Source organism: Cygnus olor, chromosome Z (genome assembly GCF_009769625.2).
Source record: "Cygnus olor isolate bCygOlo1 chromosome Z, bCygOlo1.pri.v2, whole genome shotgun sequence".
In the NCBI taxonomy this organism is placed as follows: domain Eukaryota; kingdom Metazoa; phylum Chordata; class Aves; order Anseriformes; family Anatidae; genus Cygnus; species Cygnus olor.
In genome coordinates this window covers 65,585,889-65,605,026 of record NC_049198.1, presented here as the reverse complement: position 1 = coordinate 65,605,026, position 19,138 = coordinate 65,585,889, and the positions used below count along the sequence as shown (strand labels likewise).

General features: G+C 40.3%; 1 protein-coding gene across 3 annotated transcripts in view; it reads left to right on the top strand.

Annotated features, from left to right (window-relative positions):
• The window catches only part of ACO1 (aconitase 1), a 37,096-nt gene that overhangs the window by 12,068 nt on the left and 5,890 nt on the right, over positions 1–19,138 (top strand). For all 3 annotated transcript variants that reach the window (XM_040540511.1, XM_040540510.1, XM_040540512.1), the window contains exons 3-15: positions 463–631; positions 4,078–4,215; positions 6,233–6,302; positions 6,410–6,593; positions 8,930–9,069; positions 10,072–10,243; positions 10,732–10,832; positions 11,870–11,986; positions 13,209–13,368; positions 16,618–16,753; positions 17,278–17,362; positions 17,632–17,788; positions 18,319–18,443. In XM_040540511.1, coding sequence (XP_040396445.1) covers positions 463–631; positions 4,078–4,215; positions 6,233–6,302; positions 6,410–6,593; positions 8,930–9,069; positions 10,072–10,243; positions 10,732–10,832; positions 11,870–11,986; positions 13,209–13,368; positions 16,618–16,753; positions 17,278–17,362; positions 17,632–17,788; positions 18,319–18,443 — 1,754 coding nt within the window. The remainder of the gene's footprint in view (positions 1–462; positions 632–4,077; positions 4,216–6,232; positions 6,303–6,409; positions 6,594–8,929; positions 9,070–10,071; positions 10,244–10,731; positions 10,833–11,869; positions 11,987–13,208; positions 13,369–16,617; positions 16,754–17,277; positions 17,363–17,631; positions 17,789–18,318; positions 18,444–19,138) is intronic.

Sequence of the window (19,138 nt, the reverse complement as noted above, 5' to 3'; positions counted from 1 at the left end):
TTTTTCTCCAGAGATGGAGAATGAAACTGGTTAGACCATCAAATGTGTGCTTTCCACTTTGCCAGGTAGAAAATTTTGGTTTTCTGTGTTCAGTGCGAAGAGTGAGAGGAAACTGTAGAGAAAACTAGGTGAGCACAGTCAGTTTCCAGAGTAGAGTCACTGTGGAGGGCAGGGAGAGCAGTGGAAAGCAGTCCTTTCACCATTACTTTCTACTGTCTCAAAGGAACGACAACAGTTAATCTGTTGTAGGAGTTGAGTGGAACGGGTCAGTTGGCTCTGATCTCCTGGCAAAGCTGGGAGATAGAAATGGGTGTCTGATAAATTGGAATAAAGCCTCGTCAGAATTTGAGGACAGCACCAGAGGAGCCATCTGCTCTGGGCATGGAACTCTATGCTTGTTTAGTTATAAAATTAGTCCCTAATGTAAAAGCTTAATTTGTTTCTTGCCTCTTACCCATGCAGCACGTCTGCCATTTTCTATTCGAGTCCTCTTGGAAGCAGCAATCCGTAACTGTGATGAGTTCCTAGTGAAGAAGCAAGATGTTGAGAATATTCTCAATTGGAAAGTTGTGCAACACAAGAATGTTGAAGTGCCATTTAAGCCTGCACGAGTTATTCTCCAAGACTTTACGTGAGTTTGATGATCTCCAAAGCCAGGAAGAGGGGCTCTTGAAAGTCCAGCAGTGCTCAGCTTGGGGTGGAGAGGGTGAGCTAAAGGAAGGAATAGCAATTAAATGTTTAACAGGCATTTTTTTTCATCTTTCCTGGATGTGATACAACAAACAGACAGCACCTGGGGAGGCAAACACTTGTGTTAAAAGCACTAGATGAAGTACTTCTGGGATGGAGAAATAAGTATCTTTATGAAATTCTTGAAAAATGGCAAGGGAGAAAATGAGATGGATAAATTTGCATCCAAATGAAGGAATTCAGAGTTCAAAGGTCACTGTTAGTTTTTTTTTTTTTTTTTTTCTGGTATATTTTGCAGGGGCTCTTGCTTTCAATATTCTACCCTTTTCAATTCTCATTTATAACCCACATCATTTATTTTCTATTTTGAATCAGTATTATTCCAAATATATATTTTTAAAGACTTCTCTGCTTTAGAAAAAATAAATGTCTGCTTTTTCCCAGAAATGCCAGTTGAGATTTCTACCTAATGGACTCTGAAAACAAGGTGCTTGTATTGCAGTGGTGTTAATTTCCCTATGTCAGTGTGTAATAGTCCCTGATAGTTGTGGAAAGCCAATTTTCAGGTGGAACGGTAACTTCTAACTCTTTTTAATACAGTATTTGAAAAATATGTAGTATGAATATATAGTATAGTATGAAAATCCACTTTCCTTTGTACCTTTGCCCTGTACTTTTGTGCAGAAAGAGAGATTTCAGTTCATCTCTGGTAAGCCCCATGCTGCTAAGATGTGAATTGATTTTATTCCTCAGAACAGTAACGTGTCTTAACTGTCATACCTTCTGGTTTTCCCAAAGTCCCAACACAGGTCAAATTCTGAAGACATTTGGAAAAACTGGCAAAGCTTCAGTTGAAAAAAAAGTGCTGATTTCCTACCTTTTCTTTTTTTTTTTTTTTTTTGGCCTACCGGCTGTTGTTAACATTTGAAAAAAAATCGAGTACAGAGGAAGCCACACTTACAAGCAAACTTTGTTCCCTTTGTTACTGAGTTTCTTTCTTGCCCCTTAGTCTCCTACTGAGTTTTTAAAATTTCCCTGTAAGTCTGCAGAGCAGCTGCGTTCAAAAACAAGCTCTCGAACATGCCCCTGTGAGGGAGCTTTTGGAAAGTGCAGTCTTTGCCAGCTTTACAGAAGCCATACAACAATTACATTCACAGGTCCTGGATTAGAATTATTGAATTTCCTAGATCTGACTGCTCTGCAAATATGCTGAGTTCACGTACAAATGTAGAAGGATATTGTCTCTGTTTCTTTTCAATTGTATAATGTTTGTAACTGGCAAGATAACACTTCCTCTCACCTGCTCCCAAGCCTGCCCTCCCTCAAATCCAGCCAGGAAGCATAATACAGCATCTGCTGTTTTTCTTGGTGTATGCATATTCTGGGACAGAAAAAAACCTTCTTCAAACTACTAAGCAGTTAATTGTGTCAATGTTAGATAACATGGAGCCTGTTTTTGCCTTTTTTTTTTTTTCTGTAAACACTCAGATTTTTCGAACTAAAATTCTGCAGGAATTACAAATCTTTTTCTTTCTTGGTACTGTTTAGGCTGGAGAAGAAGAGGCTCAGGGCAGATCTTATTAATATATATCAGTACCTGAAGGGAGGGTACGAAGAGGATGGAGCTAGTCTCATTTTAGCGGTGCCCAGTGACAGGACAAAAAGACTGAAAAACAAGAGGTTCCCTCTGAACATTAGGAAGCAATTCTTTACTGTGAGGGTGACTAGCACTGGCACAGGTTGCCCAGAGAGGTTGTAGAGTCTCCCTCCTTGGAGATAATCAGAGGCATGGGCAGCCCGCTGTAGGTGGTCCTTATTGACCAAGGGGGTTGGAACAGGTGACCTGTAGATGTCCCTGCCAGCCTGAACCATTCTGTGATTCTTCCTGCATTGTTTCTGTTGTAGTTAAAAGTCTTAATAGTGTACTTATAATGAGTTCAAAACAAAGTCTTGCTCCTTTGGGCTGCTCTTGCAGAGACTTGTTCTCCATAGGATACTGAATGATGCCAGATCCGTACAGGCATATCACAGAGCCATAGAATGGTTTGGGTTGGAAGGGACCTTAAAGCCCATCCAGTTCCAACCCCGCTGCCACAGGCAGGGACACCTCCCACCAGACCCGGCTGCTCAAAGCCCCATCCAGCCTGGCCTTGGACACTTTCAGGGATGGGGCATCTACAGCTCCTCTGGGCAACCTGTGCCAGTGCCTCACCACCCTCCAAGTGAGGAATTTCCTCCTTATATCTAACCTAAATCCACCCTCTTTTAGTTCAAAGCCATCACCCCTTGCCCTATCACTGCACCTCCTGACACAGAGTGCCTCCCCATCTTTCCTGCAGCCCCCTTTAGGTACTGGAAGGCTGCTACAAGGTCTCCCCAGAGCCTTCTCTTCTCCAGGCTGAACAACCCCAGTGCCCTCAGCTGTCTTCACAGCAGAGCTGCTCCAGCCCCTTGATCTTCCTCCTGGCCCTCCTGGACTAATCTAGTCCTAGGACTAGATCCCTAGTCCCTAGCCCTAGTCCCTCCTCTGGACTAATACTTCCACGTCCTTCTTGTGCTGGGGGCCCCAGAGCTGAACGCAGCACTCCAGGTGGGGTCTCATGAGAGCAGAGCAGAGGGGGAGAATCACCTCCCTCGTCCTACTGGCTACAGATAGCCTTTTTTTTTTTGAGTTAGCCATCAGCAAAATCAGATGCATTGTTATGCAAGAGGGTTTCCCAAACTGAAATGCGCTTTTGAAAATACAGGTGTTCTACAAAGGTGTTCTGCAGTCGCATCCTTTGTAATTTAAGAAGTGTGATACCCTGCTTTGCCAGTGAAACTAGCAGAAGTATGGCATGTACATCTCTAAATAGGGAGAAGATTCTCCTGTGCTTCACAAACCTTGGAAGAGGTGGTCCTTGCCTTAAAATCAGCTAAAGAAACAGTGAATGGAAGGAAGGATATTGTTGTTTTCTCCTCCATGTCCCCCATTTATTATTATTTTTTACGTGACTGGAGAGGAGACAGGAACAGAGCAAAAGAAGAGAAACCAGTTCAAGGTCCCAAAGGAACGCTGACTAGGACTAGTTTTCCAGAGTCCCAGCCAAGCATGTTAAAATGCTTCTGTTTTTTGGTTTAATTATGGTTTTAGTTTTTCATTCTTACAATGCTCAGGATGTAAATACAGTTCTGTCTCTTCTATTCTTCTGACTTCGTCTTCCCAAGGGTACCATCTCTGCAGTAGAGTAGTGATGGTGAGGCTTAGGGTAAGGCTATGGTTTGCTTCATATATGGCAGTAGACGTCTATTCTGAGTCTCAGGACCTGGGTTGTGTTTGTTTTGTTTTGTTTTTGTTTATTTTCTTTTCCAAATTGTTTCACCTTTTCTAATTCTCTTTCATTTTAGTGGGGTACCTGCTGTTGTTGACTTTGCTGCAATGCGTGATGCTGTGAAGAAACTTGGTGGGGACCCTGAAAAAATCAATCCTATCTGTCCTGCTGATCTAGTGATAGATCACTCCATCCAGGTTGATTTTAACAGGCGGTAAGGACACAAATTCACTCTTACTTCTTAAGGTTAATTAGGAAGCTAGTTCCAATTACTGGTAGTGTGATTGGTGATACTCAAGCATTTGGACCCTAGCAAGTGAATAAGTTAAACTGTTGTATGTGTTGCTGTTGTGAACAAAATGGATTTTTTATTTATTTTTTTCTGTAGAGCATTTCTAAGTAGCACAAGCCTGGAATAAATGTTACTGGAAACAGGCTCAGTCCAGACCTGTGGTGATCACAATTTTCCATAATAATATTGCATTATTATTAGTTGTTCAGAAATAGCTTTTTTCCGCATGCACTTTTTGACCTAGTGGGCCTTTTTGGAAAGGACAAGCAAGACTGTCTCCTTTCTTCCTTATTAATATAAGAATAGACCTGAGCTGCCCTAACCCAGCTGTTTGCTAGTTTAATACCTCCACAGAGAACACATTGATTAATATGGTCCCCAAAAGTACAGGAAAGCATAATGCTAATGACTCTTCAGTATGCGAGAGACAGACAAACACTTACTAGACCTGCAAGTAAATACAATACATAGGGGTCCTTTTAACCTCCATGGTCTGTAAACGTTTGCCTCCCAAAATACTCTTCAAAGCGGATCCTGCAATTACATGTTTCCTGGTGGTTTCCTTCCATTTTCCAAACTTCTGAAGTATATTGGTCTGCTAAAATACTGTGTATTTATTTCCCCCTGTATGAGATGGTTTTGAAGCAGGCCACTTAAATTATGGCATTACAAGGAAGAAAAGTAATAGAAGCTGGAAATTAAAGAACATAAAGAACATTCTGTCAGTGCCAATATTTCAAGGCCTCTTCAGAGTAAAAATACTAAACTTCTGAGCAAAAATGTATCATAAAATCTGCTTCATAGAATAAAGTTGCCAGAAAGATTTTAAATGTAACCTTTTCTTACCTTTTTTTTTTTTTTAAACTGTAGACTCATAAGGATACAAATTCATGGGTACCCTTTCATAGCTGATGAGAGAAAAAAGGCCAAAAAATTTTGACATACATTGCTGTCAAAAATCAACTCCTTTTAGTTTTTTTGAAAGTGTTGCATCTAAATCTTAACATAGCATTAAGGATTTTAGAAATAGACTCAAAATTAAAAATAATTTCCAGACTGATCTCTGGGGTAATGGGCATTCTAGCACCAATATGATAAACTAGAAGCCTAACCTTTTTGGTTTGTAATTGGCATCTCCATAATTTTTAAGATGGGAAACAGTGGGAAACAGGGAAACGTGGGAAACAGTGTATTTCTTTCTGAACAGGGTATGATTTCGTCTTTACCACAGGATGAAATCAATTATTTTGATCCTTTTTCTATGTATTGTAATAACGTTCATTTTATGTTATCATTACTATCCAGGACTCTATTTAGATAGTTTTTTGCAAATAACTACTTCTTGTTTTAACCTTATTTTGATTCTACCTGGGCCTTGTATATACGTAGACAACATTGGCCAGCCCCATGCTTCAGTTCTTTCTAACACCTCAGCCCTAAGTTAGGGAGCTGCTATAAGTGGAAAGTTTGTTAGCCCTGTCTGTATAGAAACATGGGGACTTCAGGAAGAACCATACAGTCACTTACCAGTGATAGCCTCTATTTAACCAAAGTAGCATGGCAGTTTTGTTCTAGCTCCCTTTACTACTTTGCTGATTTCTCTAGGTTTAGGTGTTGAAAACTTCACAATGGTGTAATGCGTAGTCTAGGTCTTCCCAAACTACAAGTTTCAGGCCTACCACCTATATAATATGCAGATTAGCATATGAGTTGTTACCAAACTTCAGGTTTTACCTCTAAGACTTCTTAAATGCTATAGGCAACCTACACTCTAACTGCCTGTAGTTTACAGCTGGAGTGAGATTAAAAGATGAGATTGATCAATGTTTAAATTAGCTAATAACTCTTCTTTCACGTTTTGGGTATATCTGACTGTACATAAATATCAGGTGGACACTTTTTGTTTCTTTTCTATCAGCTGATTATTTTTCACTTCCAGATCAGACAGCTTGCAAAAGAATCAGGACCTGGAATTTGAAAGGAACAAAGAAAGGTTTGAGTTTTTAAAGGTACAGAAAGAGTTGATCTTATTTGCACATCCAAAGATGGAATGAACAAAACTTGTTCCAGTGCTCATGTGTGTTGAAAACTTTTGATCCACTTCTTTCTGTTTCAGTGGGGCTCTCAGGCTTTTAAAAACATGAGGATTGTTCCACCAGGCTCAGGGATCATCCACCAAGTGAACTTGGAGTACTTAGCAAGAGTGGTGATGGATCAGGACGGCTACTACTATCCAGACAGTGTGGTGGGCACAGACTCACACACTACCATGATAGATGGCTTGGGAGTGCTTGGCTGGGGTATGTGCAGTAGCTTATCATGAATAGTCCATTGGCTGATTAAGCTGTTTTTCAGACTGTTGTGGGTTGACCTCAGCTGATAGGTAAACCCCACCCTCAGTTGCTCACTCGCTTCCCCCTCGGCAGGATTTGGGAGAGAATCAGAAGGGAAAACCGAGAAACAAAATCATGTGTGAAGATAAAGGCAGTTCAATAAGTGAAAGGAAAAAAATGCAGAAACAAGGCATGCAAAAGATGATCACTTTTCACATACCATTAGCATACTGAAGCCCAGCCAGTTCCCAGGCAACATCTGCTTTAGAAAATTAGAAGGGAAGTGAAGTATTAGCGGATGTCTGTTTGTTCCTTAATCATTTAGTTAGTTCCAAAGTGTTGCCATATCACAAAGTACTGAAAAGGCTCTTTTAGGCTGAAGGTGCTGACTGAGTCTGAATAGGTTAAATATGGCCAGGGAGGGAGCTGAGGGGAAAAAAAAAAAGGCTACAAGGTATGGTCTGATATCAGTAGTCTGCAGCATACTTTTTACGGAAACAAATATAAGTAATTCCTTTTTTGCTGCCAGTGGCAAACTGCAGCGTTTCGATTATTGACTAAATACGTAGGTCTGAAATGAAAGTATTTGCAGTCATACTAGACATGGTAGCAAAAACCTGAGCTGAACTTCTGATTTTCCTGTGGTGTGGTCATAGGAGCACTATTGAAACAGATACTGTACGAAAACGCAAGACGTGGTGCTCTTAAACAGCATATGCTAGTTGTTCGCAAAGATCCTTGTCAAGTTCTGAATGGCACATGTGATGCAAGGAACTGTGGGTTTTCTGCCCTATGTATACCACTGTAGAAATACTGATTGAAGCATCCTGTCAAGGATGGAACAATTTCTGCTGACCTGGTTATACAGATGCACACAAGTTGACTTTATTTAAAGCCATGACATCTTTGAGATAGGAGATGTCTCTTTTATCCTGTGTTTGGCTGCAGCTTGCACATGGGACCGTCATGCTCAGATGATGTTGCAAAATACCAGTAGCTGCTTGGAAGAGTAAGCCTGTAAACTTAGCCTCGTGTTGCTCCAGAATTTGAAAAGTATGGCTGGGCATAGTCCATAACATACATACTCAAAGCATGCACTCTTGAATCCAGCATTTCTTGCTAATGGCTGGTAGTGCTGAACTTGCTTTGTGCCCGTCCATGGTAGCCAGACAGGTTTGCCCACCAGCTTGACTGTGTTGACAACTGGCTCACCACCATCAACTGAAAGGAGTCATGTGACTGGATCTTTCACAGATTTCTCTCTTTAATTGATGTAGGTGTATCATTTTGCATAAAATAAATTGGAAATTATTTTTCGGAACCATTAAGTGGGAATAATGATAGGAGTAGCAGTTTGGCATGCATAAGCAAGTATTACAGGCAGTTTTTCTAGCTCAGTATTAAGTAAACTAAACAAAACATAGAAGGAGGTTTAAAAGTGCAAGATAAACATGCAAGGGACTTTCTACAGGCAAAGAGTTATAGAACAGATGCTTAATGCGTAATTAAAATCATGTGAATAAGAAGCATCGTGTTTTTAAGATTGCATGTGACTATGACATCTTCTTACTTAAGATGAGGTAGTCACCTGAACAGCATTCCTCTAATACAGAAGGTGCGCTTACACAGTGGTTCCCACCTGCACATGCCAAAGCCCTGTTGAAACATAACAGACTTACAGAAGATTGTCTTAACAAGTAGCTATTTCTGTTAGTATTCTTTAGAACAATCTGTATCCTTTAGAGTCATAGAATAGTTTGGATTGGAAGGGACCTTAAATATCATCTAGTTCCAAACCATCTGCCATGGGCAGGCAACAGTCTATACCCATGACACTAGTACTCTTTCCTTCCTTTGAAATAACTTTTCAGGTTTTATTTGATAACGAATAGTTGTGGTCTGTAATACAGTTCACAAACAGTGCACCATGTTTCAAGCCATATCAGGGTTTTTGTTCTTTGTTTATTCATTGCATGGTTAAGTCATTAAATAAAACTTTTACATCTCTTGTTGTAAAAGCCAAGTCTCCTCAGAGTGAGTTACTTAGATTTATCTGAAAATCCATCTATTAGCTGAGGAACAAGACTGAAAATGTGAAGCCAAAGGAAATAAAAAAGGCCAACCTTGCAAAAACTGGAAAAGGATGATGAATGTCTGTTCACAGAGGGCTCAATCTATCTTGCTGTGTGCCTTCTTCTCTTTCACACCTTAAATCAAGAAATCAAAATAAACGTATCTCATGGGTATATTTGACACTTCTCTATCTTTTGGATGGTCTGATTGTGTAATTCTGTTGCATCCAGGTGTCGGTGGCATTGAAGCAGAAGCAGTGATGTTGGGCCAGCCAATTAGCATGGTGCTTCCTGAGGTGGTTGGCTATAAGCTGTTAGGAAACCCACAGCCACTGGTAACATCCACTGACATAGTGCTCACCATTACCAAGGTAATGAACATGTCTGCTGTTTTATTGTTTTTGCTGGAACCTGTGCATGTACTGTAAGACAGAGCCACTGTACTGCATACTTACGAGCCCTCTGTGTACTTCCATGTAGTCATTTTGGTCTTTTTTGTCACTTTGTTTTTTAAGCTTTGTTGCTCTGTGGGTTGGAATGAACTGCCCAAAGACAACTGTGAATTTGCTATGCAAATCTGTTTCCCAAAAGCCAGATAAAACAGAACAGAGAGCTGATAGCTCACGGCCAGTTCAATTCCTCATGTGCAGACCTATTTAGGAACAGCAAAGCTTGTAAAAGGTTCTTGATTCTTTATCACCTCAAAATAAGCATGTTGACTCTTCATTTGAATGCCTTGCTTAGAATAATGTAATGTAAAACCTGAAAACAGAAAGTGCTGCAGTCTGAGTTCTTTGATTTACAGGTGTTTAGCTCACATGCTCATAATATTTTTATTTACTCTGTGACTTGTGACCGAATTAAGTGTATTACTGGGTCAGCAGTACTGTTGAGTGGGAGCTAAGAAATCTGGTACTTATATATTCATCCTAGAATGCTGGCTCTAGAAAGAACCTCCATCTCAGGAAAGTTGAGCTTCTGAGTTCATCCAGGTGTTGTATGTTTTCAAACATTTGCAGTTTGATTTGTGTGCTTGTGCAGCTGGTTCCTCCTGTTTCTGGAAAAGGAGACCACACTTTTCGTTCCTTGGAAAGTCATCTTAAGATAAACACAGTTGTTCAACGATAGACTCTAGTTTAATTGAGAAGAAGAGCAAGTTCAAAAGGAATACATCCCTGTGTTGTATCTTAGCATTGAAACTTCATATCTCTGCATCCTCATCTCTGTGAAATCTCTTCTAAGGGTTCTATAGCTATTTGAAACCAGGAGACTTTGGCAAACTAAATCACGAAGTCAAAAGCAGGATTTCATACCTTACATACACAGGTCATTTGGTACCTAGCAATGACATAGTCACTGTATTTTTATAACAGCACCTTCGCCAAGTTGGAGTTGTGGGTAAATTCGTGGAGTTTTTTGGTCCTGGTGTAGCCCAGCTGTCAATTGCTGACCGAGCCACCATTGCCAACATGTGTCCAGAGTATGGAGCAACAGCTGCATATTTCCCAGTGGATGATATTAGCATTGGGTACCTGGTGCAAACTGGTGAGTTGTAAGAGAAATTAAAGGTGGGATTGAAAGCAGGGATCCCAAGTCTATATGGTGCAGTAAATGACATGGTCGAATCGGGTGGAGCCTTATAAACTTGGGTGCTTTTTAATCCATATTTGCTTTTTCAAGCCATTTATTGCTTAGCATCCATGTTTCTGAAGAGTCAAATTTTAGATTGTTTTCCACCTATCTGCTTAGCGCTGCTTGAACCTAGACTGTCCAGATTACAGAAGCAATAACCTAAGCTTTTGTTTTACAGAAGCAATAACCTAAGCTTTTGTTCTGCAAAAGCCACCAAGTCTGCTCAGTTGCCTTGTTCCTAGTGAGTCCCTAACATTTGCACCAAAAGAGTCTTTTTTTGCAATGTATAGTGTGAAATAGCCTTAGTCATGCATTTTTACTTTCTGTCATATACTAATTCCTGTTTCATTTGCTTTTTTTTTCTTTTTTTCTTTTTTTGCTATATCTGGCTTTCACCTTAGGCCGTGATAAAGAGAAAGTTATGTGCACAAAAAAGTATCTGGAGGCTGTGGGAATGCTAAGAGATTTCAAGAACTCCTCTCAGGATCCAGACTTCACACAGGTTAGAAATTATTGTTGTTTGGCTCCTTGATTTATATCTTGCCATATTTTAATATGACTACTGTCTGTTTTTCACAGAAACTAAAAATAATCAAGGGACTCCTTATCCTTCTATTCCTTTGGCTTGATCTGCACAGCTGTCTTACTCCACTGGGCTCTGAGTTGAGTGAGCTGGTCTCCAAGTGTGAAAATCCAGGCATCAGTATAGACTGGCTGTCTGTTGAGCTGTAGTTGGTGCAGATACCGTGACTGGTTCCATGTTGTTATAAGAATTTCAGTCCAGATTTGAACAGAGCTCTGGAAGATGGTGTCGATGTGGTCTCTGTAGGCCTTGTCCCCTGTTCTCACATTCAGCAACGTATTTTACTGTGTGAATCAGGACACTTAGAAGCTCTGTTCAGTAACTGCAGACAAGTTGTATTCTATGAAAGAAAATCAAGATCTTAGTTTGTGTCTAGGAAACTCAAGAATAGTCCCAGTTTTCTCTACTGTAAGAATTTTTCTTGTAAGTTATGTTTGGGTTTGAATGGTTATTCAAAAGCTTTAGTAAATGTGGAAATAAACTACAAAAACAAAGATGAAACATGGGTGAGGAATAAGAAAATATGATAATCTCTAATGTTTCACAATAGACTCTGAACGTTTTCCCTAGGGCCAAGACAAATAGTCTGCTCTGGTTTATGCCAATACCAGAATTTCTCCACATCATTGTTTTATGAAAAGGACCCTGCTGCTAGCATGTGAAAGGACTTGATTCTCAGAATGAAGTACATTGTTCAGTTGCTTCAGTCACACATCCATTTTTCAATAACTGGGCTACTTTTGAGAGCCATACCTGGGAGCTAGCAGGGTCTAAAAGTAGAACTGTTCCTTCACTTTTGATCTTTCCCTTCTCATATGTCTCTGATAATTTCTACAAAAAAGAATATAAAATTTTCAGATTTAGCCTTGATTCAACAGCAGAGTCAAGTACACCTGTGTCTTAACAGGCTTCAGCATGTCATGCAGTACTGAACCCCAGTTTTTCTTACTGAATAGGTTGTTGAGTTGGATCTTCATACTGTTGTGCCTTGCTGCAGTGGACCAAAAAGACCCCAGGACAAAGTTGCTGTGTCAGATATGAAGAAGGACTTTGAGACTTGTCTAGGAGCGAAGGTAGGGACTGAGAACATTTGGATCTACAAAGTAGTATGTGCTTCTAAAAATACATTTTGAGGAACTACATTTTGAGGTTAACTAGTGAGCTCTTTGCCTATTAAAAGGTGAATGAGATTGTTTGGTGTTTGAATGCAGTTCAGAAAATGACATCAATGATCATTTTGTATATATTCCTCTTACGTGAAGGTGTTCCTTTTCTACTGAAGTACTATTTCATTCTGATTTTAGACCGCTGTTAGGCCCAATGTGTGTTCAATGTGCAGTAGGGATTTCTGAAATAACTACATTGGGTATTAGTAGTAGAGGGGGCGAAGTAGATGACCTGTGTGCTAGCTGCCCAGCTCTACATCCAGCTTTCCAGCTGGGTTATGCTCTGAGCTCCACAAGGTAGTTTTGCTTTCAGTATTCAGAATAGATTCAGCAGTTCAATACTGCTTCTATCTCCATGTTTCTTTTGTGTTGGTGATAAAGACAGAAAAAAAGACATTTTGAGAAGTAAATACTTTTTCTACCTCATCCAGTCAAAAATGGGTATTGAAAGAAGAGCAAAATTTTAGTTTGGATCAGTATGCCCAGACATGTCAGTTTCCAAAATCAGTTTGAATCCTTCCCTGATACAGTAAACCTCTCTGGTAACCTTATACAGTAACCCTACCTGTTAGATGGCAGTACAGGACTCTAGTGATGTAAATGAAGAAACTAAAAACTGCAGTGATTCTCAATAACTTTTGATTTGTTATATGTTCCAAACTTCCTTAAATGGCCTTATCCTTCCCAATCTCTAAGCATAATGTTTTATGCTGCAAACAGTGGCTGCTTGTTCATTCAGTTTTTGCCTCTCAGGTCAGTTTGCAGCATAGGTTTGCGCTGTTTCATACTCACAGTTTAAAAATCTGACGTGTTACAGCTGAAATCTCAGGACTAAATTTTATAACAAGGCTAGCCTGACGAGTCTCTGCTTTCCGATATGTGGTCAGGAATCCTTTGCAAGTGAAGCTAGAAGCATCTGAGCACCAGTAAACAGAGAATGGGATACAGATCTCATGGAAATGATTTTTGTCCACTTCTTTGACCAGAGATGCAAGCCTTCACCATCAGTGCAAGCAATTGGTGTGACTAACACACGCTTCTCATTGATGAAGTTCTTATCTCATTGCTAATTTCTAGTAAAAATATTAACGACATCCTTTGGATTCTTTCTTTCTTTCTTCTCTTACAGCAAGGATTCAAGGGGTTCCAGATTGCCCCAGATCAACACAACAATGTCATGAAATTTAATTTTGAGGGCTCTGACTTTGAGCTCACTCATGGTTCAGTAGTGATCGCTGCTATTACGAGCTGTACTAACACCAGTAACCCCTCCGTTATGTTGGGAGCAGGTAAGTAAATTTGCTCAGTTTTATCTAGAGTGGTTTCTCTATGGCTCTGTCCATGTGTTGTGAAGATTCAAATACAACACTGATGCTGTTTCCATCATTTGGCATGCTAGAACAGAGATTAGTCCCTAAGAGGTAGCAGAAGAAATTCTGGAAATAGTAGCTGGAAATGTGAGTTGAAGAAAGTATACTTTTCCTGCACTGTCTTCTCTACAGGACAAGCTGGAACTGAATTAACCAGAACCTCTAACGCATGTTCAGATGCACAGAAACCATTATAAAGCTCTTCTGTGACTGGAACTGAGGAGAGGCTATTGAAAGTCAGAGAGCCATGAGAAAAGGGACAGTAAAAAAGGGTCTGTGTGTTTAAGACTGGAGGTGCTCTTATCTATCAGCAGACTACAGAACATACTCTTAGCTAGAGATGTATTGAGCTGTCAGAGCAGGAATCTGAGGGCATGTGGGGACAAGTAAAGAAGGAAAATTGTGTTCTCTGGGATTTCTGTCTTTCAGAGCCATGTCATTTTCACGTTAACTGCATCCAAGAAGTGGTCAGAGGTGGACTTTGTCCCCCACTCTCTTGCTTATCACTGATCAAATACTATAATACAGTTAGTATGAATTTGTTGCACAAAATTTCAAGTCATGAAAAGCAGTTACATTTTGGTGGCAGAACGTGGTTCATTTCTAACCTGTACAGTGTAAGCTGAAAACTTGTCATTGCAAATGTGTGCTTCTGGCAAGAAAGCATGAATGCAGTCAGCTCAGAGGGCTTGGACTGTCTTAGCGCAGTTCAGCTCCCTTTCTCAGGTTCTTCAATATATGCCAACACGTGTTTCTTTTTCTCCTTTGCAAATATATGCACAGAAGTTACCTGCCACTGTTAAGATCATCACTACATTAGGGCTTCCTAGTTTGTTAGACTGTAGGATGCAAGCTTATGTTTTTCAAAGGTCTGAATGAATGTGTAATGGGTAATGCAAGAGAGGATATCTGAAGTTTCTTTAATTTCCCTCGAGTTCCTGTGTTGCTGGGAAAATCTTGACTTGTGGACAACCTCTAACAACTGTCACTTTGTGTCTGGTTTGTCTATGTGATGTGACCTGTTCTTGGGCTAGCATCTTTCTCTAGGAGTTGTGCAGTATCAGTAGCTCACCCCTTTCACAGGCACAGTCTGTCTTTTAATTCCCAAGAGCAGGGAATGGGATGATCACCACCTAGGAGCTGGGGGATGGGAAGGGGAGAGAAGACTCTTTCTTAGTCCTTCGAGAGGAACAAAATTAAAGTCTCCCAATTCACTTGCCCGTGACAGTACAACCAAATCAGCACTCTTTTTCTCAGGTCCATCCTGATCACGATCACAGAAGTTGAGCTGTGTTTATTTCTTCTGAGGATCAACAAGTAGGTTTCCTCCAGGCAGACTTTCCTTACTCTGTCTTGTTCCTTTAGTTCCAGGTGGGTGTATCCCTCAGTTGTTCCACCAGCTTAGGGCACAGTTTCCTTAGGTGTTTGGCTCCCAGGCTAATGATGTGCGTTTTTAACCCTCTCCTCTGTGGCAATGGCGATGCTGATCTTTCAGCTTGCTCAGCTTAATAGCTGTAAGGGTTTAACATGCAGAAAGCTCAGCAGCTGCAAATGAAGTTGGTACTTTGAACACATTCACTGCAACATAATGCACAGCAACCTGTTTTGCTGCCTTTCCATACAGCAAGCAGCGCTTAAGCTTTGACCTTGTAAAGAAGGGGAAGAATAATTCTCTCAGTCTCTGGTGACTGTTTGTGCACCGTTTAGAACCCTCAGAGATACTCACAGAAAAGATGATCATTTCACTTTCAAAGTGGGATTTGAAATTAAATTGAATAAAACAGTCAATGCACCAACACTTACTAACCAAGCTAAGAGAAATACAGAATATGAATAGCTGTTTCAAACAACAACAGTGGATCCCGTGCACTAAATGGTATTTGAGGGTTGTGTGTCTGTGGGGACAATGGGTGTATGTTATAGAAGCTTTGTCAGCCTAATCTGACTTTAAAAAGGTTTTTGACTAAGGTTGCTCTAAGTAACTTAAGTTCTATCATTTTCTTGCCTTTTAGCGTTTGACTTTGCATTCTTTTCAGAGGTGGTATTTGCAGGAAAACGGAAGCCAGCACTTTCAGACAGGATCTCACGTTCAAGAATGATTATCTTGATCATGGTCACCTTTTGAAAAGTACCCAAGAGAACTGGAAAGCTCCAGTTTCCCCAGCTTTCTCTGACATCTAAGAAGCCTCAGCAATTTCAGGGATAGAACTTTTTTTTATTTTTACTTAATATATTATCTACCTTTATGCCTCCAAATCTAATAATCTAGGCCTTCTCACAGCACTGAAAAGTGAAGGTCTCCAGGCCATGTCTAACACAGCTGCCAAACGGTTGACAGAAACAAACCAGTTTGATGATATCTTTCTTCTGGAGATCATGTAGGATCAAAGCAGAGATGACGTCTATTTTCTTATCTAAGTGGGTGTGTGAGAGAGAAAATGAGGCATGAGAATATGAAGTTTTGCATGGTTTGCATAGTTGCTGCTCGTTTTATGTCCATCCTGGGAAAGAGCTGGAGATGGTTTGTTTTCTGAACGTTCCTCTGAGTATGGGCTATTCATTTAAAAGGAAGAAGGTCAGGGTAAATATGTTTTTGGCAACACATTCCTTCCACTTAATTACCTCTATGCACATTACAAATCAGGAGTGGTAAAACAGCACTCCTGTAACAAGCTGCAGATTGTGAGATAGCTTGTTTGTGACAAGGGCCAGAGTTTCTGCCCTCAGATGCAGATAGTAATGAGTGCACCGTCATATATTGGTAGTTTCTCAGGTAGTTTTTTCTGGGTCAGTAGATGGCCGTAAGTGGGAAGGTAACAATCCTTCATTGCACTTTTTGTGAGATGTTTGTCTGATGGCTAATGTTCGCTTAACCGTTTGAGTTCTGGACGTCTATGTGCTGCCCCAGTGTGAGTGCACCTTGTCGAATGTAACTTCCTGTGACTTTCTAGTGGGGCAGAAATTGCAGTCTGGGTTTATAGTTCAGCGGAACACTTGAGCTCTAGCTGGTTACCCAGGGATTAGTGCTGTAGTTAGCTGTGCCGTTTCATTGCTGGAAATTGAATCCTTTCTGTTTTCCAGTTATTTAATGGCACTGCTGTTAACCTGTTGATCCACCAAACTATACTACTTCCAGGAAAAACTGCAACTGTCATTTGCATTTTTCAGGATTGCTTGCTAAGAAAGCTGTTGAAGCTGGTTTGACAGTGAGGCCGTACATTAAAACCAGCCTGTCCCCGGGAAGTGGGGTTGTCACTTACTATCTGAGGGAGAGTGGAGTTATGAGTTACCTTTCTCAACTGGGGTAAGAGCACTTTTCTTGCTATTGTCCAATGGCTGCTTAACTGCACTGACAAGTGCTGCAATAGAACAACTATTTCTTTGCACAGCTTAAAAGCTATGGCAGATGCCCTACTGCATGATTCTGCATGAGTTAATGCATTGCTGTTGTGCTGGCCGACTTTGTGCTAACTTGGAAGAGTGATTGCTGCATTCTGTAGCTTCTTGAAGACTCATGTTCTTAATGCAGGAAATTTTTTTTTGGTTGATTTGTTTGTTTTTTCCCCAGAATAACGATTTTTAAATAGCACAAATGGGAAAATATTGTAGTCTGTCTTGCTAGATAAAACATTTTCCTGTTCTTCACTCTCTGTACCTGGAGAGTCATTGCAATGATAAAAATGGAGCATTCTTAAAAATTCTGTTTTCAGTAGCAATTCATTTGTTAAAACTGTACATCTTCTGAAAGTAACCCTACCCAATTGCTCAGTTAAACACCTTGCTCCAAAATATCTTTTTGTTTGCTGATGATTTTTGTGCTCTGTCTAGGTTTGATGTGGTGGGTTACGGCTGTATGACGTGTATTGGCAACAGTGGGCCCCTACCAGACTCCGTTGTTGAGGCCATTACACAGGTAAAGCATCAGTCAGATTTTCCTGTGCAGCTTATTTAGATAAGCTGTTCTCTGTTGTGTGCTGTACTTGAGCTAAACCTTCCCACCTGCATACAAAGTAAATTCAGTTTATATTCCATTTTCTGTGGGAGGTGCTTTGGGATCTTGCAGAAAGAGAGAGTTGTGTGACTGTCCAGTTGTTGATGTTGCAGCACAGGACAACTCTGCAGACCTGCTGTGCGTGTGGAGTCTGCAAGCTCTGCAGCTTCCTTTATCTCAAATTCTTGCAGGGAGACCTCGTAGCAGTGGGTGTACTGTCTGGCAATAGGAATTTCGAAGGGCGTGTCCATCCCAACACCCGTGCTAACTACCTGGCCTCCCCACCACTAGTGATAGCCTACGCAATTGCAGGGACCATCCGGATCGACTTTGAGAAAGAGCCTTTGGGTAAGAAACTGCTGGGATGCTTATAAATGGAACTTGTTGGAATTGAGCTCTTCAGAAACGGTTATCCTGAGGAGGTGCTTCAAATGCCTGAGTGCCTCTGGGATGCAAAGCATACCAAGTGTTAAACAACAGAGTAATAATGGAGTCTGTATGTTGGAAGAAGGGAAAAAATAGGTCTGACCAATATTCAGATTCCATGGGGGATATTTTGGTTATATCTGGGTGGTGGCCTTTCATGAACAGCCTGACCTAGTAGACTTTCTTTGAGTAGACAGTTCAACTCAAGATCCTTTCTAACCTAAATTTTTCTTCAAATCGTTCTGGCAGACCAGTGTAAATCACAAAAAAAGGCATCATCAAGGCCCTCTTCTGTCAGAGCCCTGTAGATGAAAAAGAGTGCTTCTCATGAGTTCTGGGTAGGCTAGCAGGACCACATAACTGAAGGACATGACAAGATACAATTTTCTTTGTCTTTCTTTCTTTTTAACGGAACATTTATAGAACAGATATAACAATACCAATTTCTACAGGAATAAATGCTTCGGGGAAGAAGATTTTCCTAAAAGACATCTGGCCAACACGAGATGAGATTCAGGCTGTTGAGCGTCAGTTTGTTATTCCTGGGATGTTCAAGGAGGTCTACCAAAAAATAGAGGTGAATTAATCCTCAGTGAAGTGGTTTGATTGATATGCTGTGCTATTCTGAAGATGTTAGATAAGGTGGTCTTGGCAATGAAACCAACATTTTCCTTCTGTTCCTGTTGCTCCTTTCATGACAAGTGTTGAAATGAGATTTTATTTTTTATTTTTTTAATTTTTTTATTTTTTAATCATTTCTTGGTAAGTTAATTGGTTGTTATGGCCAGTCATTTCCTGTAAATTGCTCCTTAATGATTTTCTAATGTAAGGTAGAGATGATGGGCTCTAAACAGTCATTCCAGGCTGATATTAGAAAGTGAGATATTCCAGTCTCACAAATACTTTTTCCTGAGCTGACATAAAATTCATCTGCATTACCTAATATCATTTATGCCAGAGGAAAACTTGTACTTGGTAATGTCTTTCTGCAGGTCTTCCTCAGGTGCTGAAACAAAATGTTCTTTAGGTTTACATGTTAGGAAAGTGTAAGATTAATGATAAATACACTTATAAAGTGTTATCTGTATACATAAACACAGACAGATGTCAGAAAACTGGATAAGCAGCTCTTCTTCCCTAACTTAGGGAGGGTACTTGCTTTTAATAGGTAGAATTATTTGAAAAAGTTAATTGTAGTGTCATAAGAACTTCCCAAAGTGCAAATGCAAGACTTTTGCTGAAGTCATATTTGTGGTTTTACCTGGAATCTGA